General features: G+C 40.4%; 1 protein-coding gene across 1 annotated transcript in view; it reads left to right on the forward strand.

Moving 5' to 3' along the window:
- The window catches only part of eln (elastin), a 41440-nt gene that overhangs the window by 4782 nt on the left and 26890 nt on the right, over positions 1-9768 (forward strand). The window contains exons 4-21 of the mRNA XM_015395997.1: positions 115-135; positions 221-796; positions 891-911; positions 998-1174; positions 4429-4515; positions 4707-4757; positions 4836-5204; positions 7106-7177; positions 7313-7360; positions 7446-7508; positions 7602-7643; positions 7789-7854; positions 7972-8016; positions 8149-8451; positions 8637-8672; positions 8758-9246; positions 9449-9481; positions 9567-9764. Of these exons, the coding sequence (XP_015251483.1) occupies positions 115-135; positions 221-796; positions 891-911; positions 998-1174; positions 4429-4515; positions 4707-4757; positions 4836-5204; positions 7106-7177; positions 7313-7360; positions 7446-7508; positions 7602-7643; positions 7789-7854; positions 7972-8016; positions 8149-8451; positions 8637-8672; positions 8758-9246; positions 9449-9481; positions 9567-9764 (2697 nt within the window). The remainder of the gene's footprint in view (positions 1-114; positions 136-220; positions 797-890; positions 912-997; positions 1175-4428; positions 4516-4706; positions 4758-4835; positions 5205-7105; positions 7178-7312; positions 7361-7445; positions 7509-7601; positions 7644-7788; positions 7855-7971; positions 8017-8148; positions 8452-8636; positions 8673-8757; positions 9247-9448; positions 9482-9566; positions 9765-9768) is intronic.

A 9768-nucleotide genomic window follows, 5' to 3' on the forward strand; every position in this document is an offset into this window, starting at 1 on the left:
TGGTGAAGTAGGAGTAGTACCTGGTTCTGTTAAGCTTGTTTATGCATTTCTATTTTTCCCATATTCTTCTGTTTTTATAAACTGTAAACTATCATCTTTTATTTCTTATTTCAGGTGTGAAACCTCCTAAAACAGGTAGGATAGGTTAGCTAGACCAAAAGTAGTTTCTAAATCTGCTTTAAAACAACAACAAAAAAACACCATCCTACTCTTTCTGTAGGAGGTGGCTACAGTGGGCTTGGAACAGGACAAGGAGGTGTCGGTGTAGGAGGAGGACTGAGACCAGGTGGAGTGGGCACTGGTTTTGGACCAGGCGGAGTTGGCCAAGGAGGATTTGGTCAAGGAGGAGTAGGACCAGGAGGAGTTGGTCAAGGAGGAGTAGGACCAGGTGGAGCTGGCCCAGGAGGGGTTGGTCAAGGAGGAGTAGGACCAGGTGGAGCTGGCCCAGGAGGAGTTGGTCAAGGAGGTGTCAGACCGGGTGGAGTTGGCCCAGGAGGGGTTGGTCAAGGAGGGGTTGGACCAGGTGGAGTTGGCCCAGGAGGTTTTGGTCCAGGCGGAGTTGGACCAGGTGGAGTTGGCCCAGGAGGATTTGGTCCAGGCGGAGTTGGACCAGGTGGAGTTGGCCCAGGAGGATTTGGTCCAGGAGGAGTTGGACCAGGAGGAGTTGGACCGGGTGGAGTTGGCCCAGGAGGATTTGGTCCAGGCGGAGCTGGACCTGGTGGAGTTGGAACCGGGGGTTTTAGACCAGGCACTTTTGGTCCAGGAAGTGGTGGACTAGGGGTAATTCCTGGGGCTGGTAAGAAAAGTTTTGCACATTTTTCTACCAATTTTATATTCTTCTGTGTTTTTATCTGTAAACTGTCATTTTTTTCCCCCCCACCTTATTCCAGGTGGAAAACCTCCTAAAACAGGTGGGACGCGTTGGCTGGACTAAAAATGGTTGCTGCATCAGCATAAAAAAACCCAAAAACAAATACAGCATTCTACTTTTCTTTAGGAGGTGGTTATGGTGGGCTTGGAACAGGACAAGGAAGTGCAGGAGGAGGACTGAGACCAGGAGGAGTTGGCACTGGTTTTGGACCAGGTGGAGGTGGCCCTGGAGGCTTTGGAACTGGTCCTGGTGGAGTTGGCCCAGGTGGATTTGGCCAAGTAGGAGCTGGTACAGCTGGCCAAGGTACAGATAAATTTCTTTACCTGATTATTTATGAACTTTTGGTTTTTAAAACAAGTATTTCCAATACTTAATGAATGACAACATTCAAATGGTCTTATGCCTAGTTGAATGCCTTAAATCTAATATAAAATCAACTGATTACGGTAAATTACCTTTTGAAAAATCTATACAAAAATGCGTCTTAGCTCTAAGTGACCTGTCACATTACAATCATAAACCTTAAGTTGTTTATGAGGAAGTTAATGTAATAGACCAGTACATTTAAAGCATGTGCTTTATAAGACCTGGGATTTATTTATGCACCCTGTGTTTGCAAGCAGGGCAAACCTGGGTGGATTCAGAGATTCTACTTTTTTTCCCTTCAAAAGCCTTGTTTTTCACTTTACCACTGTGTCCCTCCTTCTATTAAACTGATGACTTTGTCTCCAATTACTGTGTCAGTCTGACCAAAATAGACCAGGGGTGTACAGGCCTGATAACACCAGTCTGGTGGAGTTCTTGGGATATAACTCAGCATTCTTCTTCCTTTAAGCTCAAAGAGTTAATTGATATTTTCCAATCCTCTTCTGGATCATCCATGAGTTCTGTTCAAAACTTTAGATGGGTCTGGACATTTACTGGATTAAGCAGGGGTTCATGCCTGGCACGGCAGGGTTTAACTCCCTGTAGGCATAGTGTTTTACTGATGGTAGCCTTTGTTTCTTTGGTCCCAGCTCTCTGCAGGTCATTCATTGTCATTCCTCTGTGTAGTTCTGTTTTTTTTTTTTTTTTGCACTGTTCTCATGATCACTTTGACCTCACTGGATAAGATCTACCACTTGGCTCACATGAAACAGATATTGATGTCTTCCATTTTCTTACAGTTGCTCTGACTGTTTTATTCATACCAACCTGCTTGCCTATTGTAGATTCACTCATCCCATACTGGCGCAGGTCTATATTTTCATCCTAGTGTCCTTCTACACATCTTTGGTCCAAGACACAATTGAGTTTGGAGTCTGACTGTTTGAGGCGGTGGACAGGTGTGTTAGATACATATAATAGATCAACAAGGTGCGATAAATACAGACACTTTACTTTTGACATTTTCCACATTCAATTACTGCAGTTTTTTTTAAGATCACTGCAGATTATCTTCTACGGGTAAATAAATTTCAACACAAATCTAGCTTTTCTGGGAATATCTTAGGATTTGGGGAAATAAACACCTTCACAAAGACCAATAAACAAACTAGATGTGTCAAGGAAAAGGTTTAGAGCAGGTGGAGGTTTGAGGCTGCAGCTGTCTACAGCTAAATGGAAGTTAGTGGCAAATTTCCCAGATGGTCTACGTTCAATCAGACTTAGCTTTATCCAATTTGTGAAGAGAAATCAGTACTTTATCCGTGTACATTTATAGAGTGAATACCAATTTATTACGCAATTCTGTAGAGCTGTAATTGTAACTGCAGCAAAGAAAAAAAAATGCTTCTATAGAGTTTTGACTGAGCAGATCTGGAAAGAACTGGAAATAAAAGTTGGACATTTTTGTATATGTTCCTTTCAACTTCAGAATTCTGCATTACTTTGTGACCCATCAGATGAATTTGCATAAAAAAAAAACATTGGTCCAACTTGGTTTGTGGCTGTAACATTAAAAAAATGGTTAGAAACGTCAAGGTTTAGGAATATTTTTGAAGAGATGGTATGTTAATATGTTAAAGAAATTTCTTGCAACAAATAATAAGAGGGAAAAAAGCACAGGCTAAATAATAGTTTGAACCCATATGTAGACTAGTTATCTAATATAGTGAAAGTCATATCAGCAAACTTATTTAGAAGTTTAAACCATCTCCATTTTCTGCTGTAATATTAGTAAAAGAATAATGTTCATTTCCTTCAAATCAACAAACAAATGAAGGATAAAGACTTTGTAAATATAGCATTATTTCATATCCTGCCAAATCAACATTATAGGCTTTTGTTCTGACAACACCCACAAATGCATATAGTGATAAAGGGTAAAATGTGTTAGGCATGGGAATCCCTCGATAAAGAATGGAAGTCATTATGTTAGTCACAGGGATTTGCTTTGAAATTGGAGGCCTTCTTGTTTTTCATTCCACGTATATGTGAGCTGCTTGTCCTGGATGGAAAATTTTTAATGATACTATGAAAACAGTTCATATGGGATAAGCCTTGGTTTTGGCAAACCTTTTTAAATTCCACCCATTGTGCTGGTGGGTAGAAAATAGGTCAGTAAAAGCATACGAAACATGTTTGTATGTCGTGTTTGCAGTTAACAAAAAGCCGCATAAAAGTGTAATATAATTAACAGCATGATCATGCAAAATCCACTTAGCTCTTAAATACATGTTGTGTACTTGGATTCTACAAATGTCTACTTTTTTTAAGTCAGTTCAGTGATCTCGATTTTCTACTATGGTTTGTTAACTTTTGCCTGACAATATTTTCCATTTTTCTGCTAAACAAGGTCATGGATTTCCACGGAATCCACCATGTTTGTTTCTTGCACTGTTTTTGTAGTTCAAGTTGAAGGATGTGAAGCAAAAGTGGATAAATTCAAATATTCGGTTGTTGGATGCAATTGACTGAACCCCCCCAATAGTATCAGAACCTCTTTGAAGGGGAATCTCCTACATCCATACCACTATTACCAGCCACTTTATCATTTTAACAAACCACATGGCATTTATTTATCATGGCAGCAGTTGATGCCCTTCCACTTCACTGTCTGAGGGGTCAGTTCCTTTTTTCTAGGTTGTTGTTTTGATAGCCCATCCTCATGCCTTCTGATTTTTTTTTGCACTGTAAGTATGATTCTAGCTCCTTAAGGACTGTTTTTTGAATAGCAACACTACATAAACAATTCGGCAATTTATTTGATTGTCATTTTTGTCTTGGTGAACACATGATCCAAGGATTTAAAAGCATATGTACCCTTTAATGCTCAAATGTTCTGGTTAACTCAATCAAACAATCAGAGAACTGCTTGGATAGTACAAAGCTACTCTGTGGTAAATCTGTGCAAATTAATACAATAAAGCAGAAGCATATAAATCTAGAAAAGAAACAAAACAATCAAAATGATGATAGATTTTTCAAGGTTTAAGAAAAATTAACAGGATTCCAAAATAGGAGAATCATACAGAAATAGATGCAATTGAGACTACATGTCACAGTTTTATGGTAGCTTACAGCATTTCCACAAAAAATAAGAATAGATGATTTCTTCTTCTCTTTCTCTTTACCAGGGTATGGAGGCCTTGGTGCAGGTGGTCCCGGAGGAGGCAGTGGTGTGGTTGCAGGTCAGGGAGCAGGTACAGGCTACAGACCTGGAGGTGAGTTAATTAATTGTCACAGCTGTTGGGTGTCTTGTAAACACATCTGTCATGGCTGTTGGAGTCAGAAAATCCACTTTAAATGATAATGTGATATAATGTGACTCAAACATTTGACATTTCTTATTAAAACAATTAATGAGCATTAATTGTCATAAATAACTGTCTAAGAAGTCCTATAATCTCTTTAGGTGGTTATGGGGGATATGGTGGTGGTTATGGACCCAAACCTCCTAAAACAGGTTGGTGTTTTATTAAGCTTTTTTTTAAATCATCAGTAGTTAGTAAAATGTGATTGATGTATGTTTTTGTTACCATAGGTGGTGCTGGAACAGGGGTTGGAGCAGGTGGAACTGGGTTTAGACCTGGAGGTGGTACAGGTGTTGGGCCTGGAGGAACTGGGCAGGTTCCTGGGGGAACAGGATTTGGTCCTGGAGGTACAGGGTTTGGACCTGGTGGAACCGGACAAGGTTCTGGGGGAACAGGATTTGGTCCTGGAGGTACTGGGTTTGGACCTGGTGGAACCGGGCAAGTTCCTGGGAGTACGGGGTTTGGACCTGGTGGAACTGGGAGCGGTACTGCAGGGGCTGGGATTGGTCCAGGTGGTGCAGGAATCGCTCCTGGTGGAACTGGAGTTGGAACTGGAGGAACAGGAACCGGTGCCGGTGGAGCAGTTCCAGGCGGAGGTGGTAAATAGATTCTAATAAATTGAGCAATATGTAAATGTATATACATATGGTCTCTAGCTAAAATGCTCACACCCTTCAAACTTTGTGCATATCTATTTAATTCAAATTTTATTTAATAGGCCATCAATTAGGAGTAAATATTTTTAACTTGAAACCAATTCATGTTTTTTTTTTATTTGTTTCTACATAAATATTTAAAAACTCTGCTGTGTTTGTATTTATGCTCATCATTTAATTCCAGGCCAATCAATTACCAAAACAGCATCATTAAGACAGACGGAGCAGATATCTGCTTCATGAAATTTCAAAGAAGTGTTAGGTTCTAAAAAACCTTTGAACATCTTTTGGTCTACCCATCAACTGAAATAAATAAGAAAGAATATGCCCGAATTGGAGAGTTTGCTGAAAACCTGTTTAGGCACACATCACTATGAACACATGTTTAACAGGGACAGAGAAATCTAGCCAGATTGATATTACACTACCGTTCAAAAGTTTGGGGTCACATTGAAATGTCCTTATTTTTGAAGGAAAAGCACTGTACTTTTCAATGAAGATAACTTTAAACTAGTCTTAACTTTAAAGAAGTACACTCTATACATTGCTAATGTGGTAAATGACTATTCTAGCTGCAAATGTCTGTTTTTTGGTGCAATATCTACATAGGTGTATAGAGGCCCATTTCCAGCAACTATCTCTCCAGTGTTCTAATGGTACAATGTGTTTGCTCATTGGCTCAGAAGGCTAATTGATGATTAGAAAACCCTTGTGTCAATCATGTTCACACATCTGAAAACAGTTTATCTCTTTACAGAAGCTACAAAACTGGCCTTCCTTTGAGCAGATTGAATTTCTAGAGCATCACATTTGTGGGTTCAATTAAACGCTCAAAATGGCCAGAAAAAGAGAACTTTCATCTGAAACTCGACAGTCTATTTTTGTTCTTAGAAATGAAGGCTATTCCATGCGAGAAATTGCTAAGAAATTGAAGATTTCCTACAACGGTGCGTACTACTCCCTTCAGAGGACAGCACAAACAGGCTCTAACCAAAGTAGAAAAAGAAGTGGGAGGCCGTGTTGCACAACCGAGCAAGAAGATAAGTACATTAGAGTCTCTAGTTTTAGAAACAGACGCCTCACAGGTCCCCAACTGGCATCATCATTAAATAGTACCCGCAGTAGCCTGTTTGTGCTGTGTTCTATGTGACCCCAAACTTTTGAACGGTAGTGTAGATGGAACCAACCAACACCCGGTTCATCATCCAGCAGGATGACGGCCTTTAACATACTGTCAGAGATACAAGGGAGCTGGACGTGTTAAAATTGGCCTGCCATTGTGTAGAACTAAATCTGATTTAAAATCTATGGTTTGAAAACTGATGCTTTCAGATAACCTGCATTAAATCTAAGGGGGATATCTATTTTGGAAAGAGCAATGGGCCAAAAATGTTGTTTCTAGGTATACATTATAAAGCTTTGTACATTTTGGATATGACAAAAATGCAAGACACCCTGTTTGGCTGTGCAAAAAGGTAAATCATTATTATTTATTGATACCAGTTGAGTTAGTCTAAACCATCAAATGTCCATCCATTATGTTAATGTTATAGTTATAACATGACAAATTTAGACACAAATTAAGAGTTATATATTTTTTAGGCCAAACCTTGTACTCCTGAGTCCATTTAACACCATAGCAATCTTCTACATTTCCTTGAAAAATTATTTAGTTAAAAAGACAAGGCTGTAGGTCTGATTTTCATTGAAAATTCTGAAGGTTTTTTTTTTTTTTATAAAGTTGTTTTGTCATGAACCTTTATGTTTAATCAAAGAAGTAATTCATCAGAAAGGTGTAAAAGTTCTACATAAATTATTTTTTGCCTGACAAATATTCTCTGCAGCTCCAGTATTGCCTCAGACTGGTGTAGGACTTGGAGGAAAGACAAGTGCTAAAGCATCCAAACAAGTTCCAGGTAAACCTCACATGATCTCAGCCAATCTGTCCCAACACTGTTTGGCAAAAGGGCCTGTCTTTATAACATATTATCTTCATCTACAATGACTGGTTTTATTATTGACATACAATTAATAGCATATGATTTACACAGGAGTCGGAGTACCTGGACTTTATCAAGGTGGATTTGTACCAGGTCAAGGTGTGTTACAAACGTAAAAGTGTATGTAATGTATAATATCCTATATAGATGAAAACTTCTTAGTCTTTCTGTGTCCTTTGATAAGGTTTCGGAGGCCGTGGGGTTCTCCCTGGAGTAGCCACAGGGTCTGGTATTGGGCCTCAAACTGGTATATAAACCTTCTATATGTTCATCAATGATGGGAAAGCTGATTTTAGCATACAAGTCCAAAAACTCAAATTAAACTTTTTTTTTTTTGCAGGGACTGGGGTACTTGGTCAAGGTGGAACAGGACAAGCAGGCAGTCAGTATCTCACAGTCAGAACACTATCATTTAAAACACATAAATAACTTTGATTTCAAAATGAATACCTGTTAGTCTTGAAAAGAAAGTCACATTTTGTTTCCACTATTTTACACGACCATGTGTAACTTTAATATCGTGTTAGGTGGTCAACGTGGACAACAGTTATCTGGAGTTTTTCATGGTTACCCTCTAATATCACCAAAATCAGGTACACTGGAACTTACTGTAAGGGCTGTAAATTGTACCTGATTGTTACATAGAAACTGTTATACATCCAAAATACATATTGAAATCAGGCAATTTTAACTGTGTTGTTTAAATTTAGGGACAGGAAAATCAAAGAAACCTGGAAAAGCTGCAGCCAAATATGGTAATGCAAACTACTTGTGAAATCTATAACTGAGTGAGGATAACTTAAGGTGTTATTTCCATCTATTGGGCGAAATCAATAGTGCTGTTTTTTTTTTTTTTTTTTTCTGTACACGTCTCTTTATTGCTGAAGCTGGAGGCGGTTCTCTTGGTCAGGGAAGCACCTTAGGCACTGGAAGACTTCCTGGAGGTGGAGTAGGAGTCATCCCTGGAACAGCAAGTGGAACAGGAGTCGGACCTAGAGTTGGGGACGGCTTTGGGACCAGTGGTGGACCTGGAGTGGGAACAGGAGTTGGACCTGGATTTGGTGGAGGAGCTGGAACAGGAGTTAGACCTGGAGTAGCGACAGGTGCTGGGACTGGAGCAGGGACAGGAGTTGGACCAGGATTTGGAGGAGGAGCTGGAACAGGAGTAGGCAGTAACATACCTGGGTTAGGTAAATCTGAAGGAGATAACTCTTTCCTGCTCTCTGAGGGGAAAAAGTCGAAATGTTTAAAGATTAAAGATATTTTCCAACTGTTTGATTTAATCAGTAATGACGATAAAATGTTATTTAAAAGTATATTTCATTTTAAAGTATCTGTTTTAATTAATGTAAGTTGATGTTTGTGCTCAACACAGGTTATGGCCCTGGCTCAGCCAAAGCACGCAAATATGGTGAGGCATACCTTCAAATAACTAAAACATTAGGTCCTTAGATGTATCTTTTTTTTACTCCATAAAATGTATTCAATATTTACAGGTAATGTAGGTCCTGGTGCAACTGGAGTTGGTTCAACAACAGGAGGGGGGGCACTAGGAGGGCTTGGCCGAGGCACAGGGTTGGGACCTGGTTCAGGACTTGGTTTTGGACCAGGTGGTGCTGGCACTGGATATGGACCAGGTGGAGTTGGACCAGGCGGTGTCGGCACTAGATATGGACCAGGCGGAGTTGGACCAGGTGGTGCTGGCACTGGATATGGACCAGGCGGAGTTGGACCAGGCGGTGTCGGCACTGGATATGGACCAGGCGGAGTTGGACCAGGCGGTGTCGGCACTGGATATGGACCAGGCGGAGTTGGACCAGGTGGAGTTGTGCCAGGTGGTGCTGGCACTGGATATGGACCAGGTGGAGTTGGACCAGGTGGTGTCGGCACTGGATACAGACCAGGTGGAGGTGGACCAGGGAGTGTTGGTACTGGATATGGACCTGGAGGAGTGGGACCAGGTGGAGTCGGAACTGGACCGGGGGGTAATCAGCAAATACTTTTATGGAAAATTTAGATAACTTTACTTTTGTAATGCTATTAGCCACTTAAACAATAATTTCATATTTTGGTTTATTCCTTATTCATTTTTCACTTTTTTACTATCAATGAACAGAACACGGTGCAATAAATCTAACTTACTGATTTAGGAAGCACCCCTCCATAATACTTTTTTTCTTATTCTAGGATATGATGCCAGTGCCAAAGCTCGCAAATATGGTAAAAAATAAAATAAAAAAACACAGCACATTTAAGGAACTGTTTCCTAACATAAAAAAAACGTGATGTTTCTGTTTGTTTGTAGGTATGTTAAGTGGAGCACTTGGAGGACCTTCAGGTGTTGGACAAAGTGGAGTTGGCCCTGGATATGGACCAGGAGGTGCTGGTCAAGGGGGAGTTGGCACTAGATATGGACCAGGAGGAGTTGGACCAGGTGGGGTTGGTACTGGATATGGACCAGGAGGAGTTGGACCAGGTGGGGTTGGTACTGGATATGGACCAGGAGG

The sequence above is a fragment of the Cyprinodon variegatus genome, unplaced genomic scaffold, assembly GCF_000732505.1.
Source record: "Cyprinodon variegatus isolate N-32 unplaced genomic scaffold, C_variegatus-1.0 Scaffold771, whole genome shotgun sequence".
Classification (NCBI taxonomy): domain Eukaryota; kingdom Metazoa; phylum Chordata; class Actinopteri; order Cyprinodontiformes; family Cyprinodontidae; genus Cyprinodon; species Cyprinodon variegatus.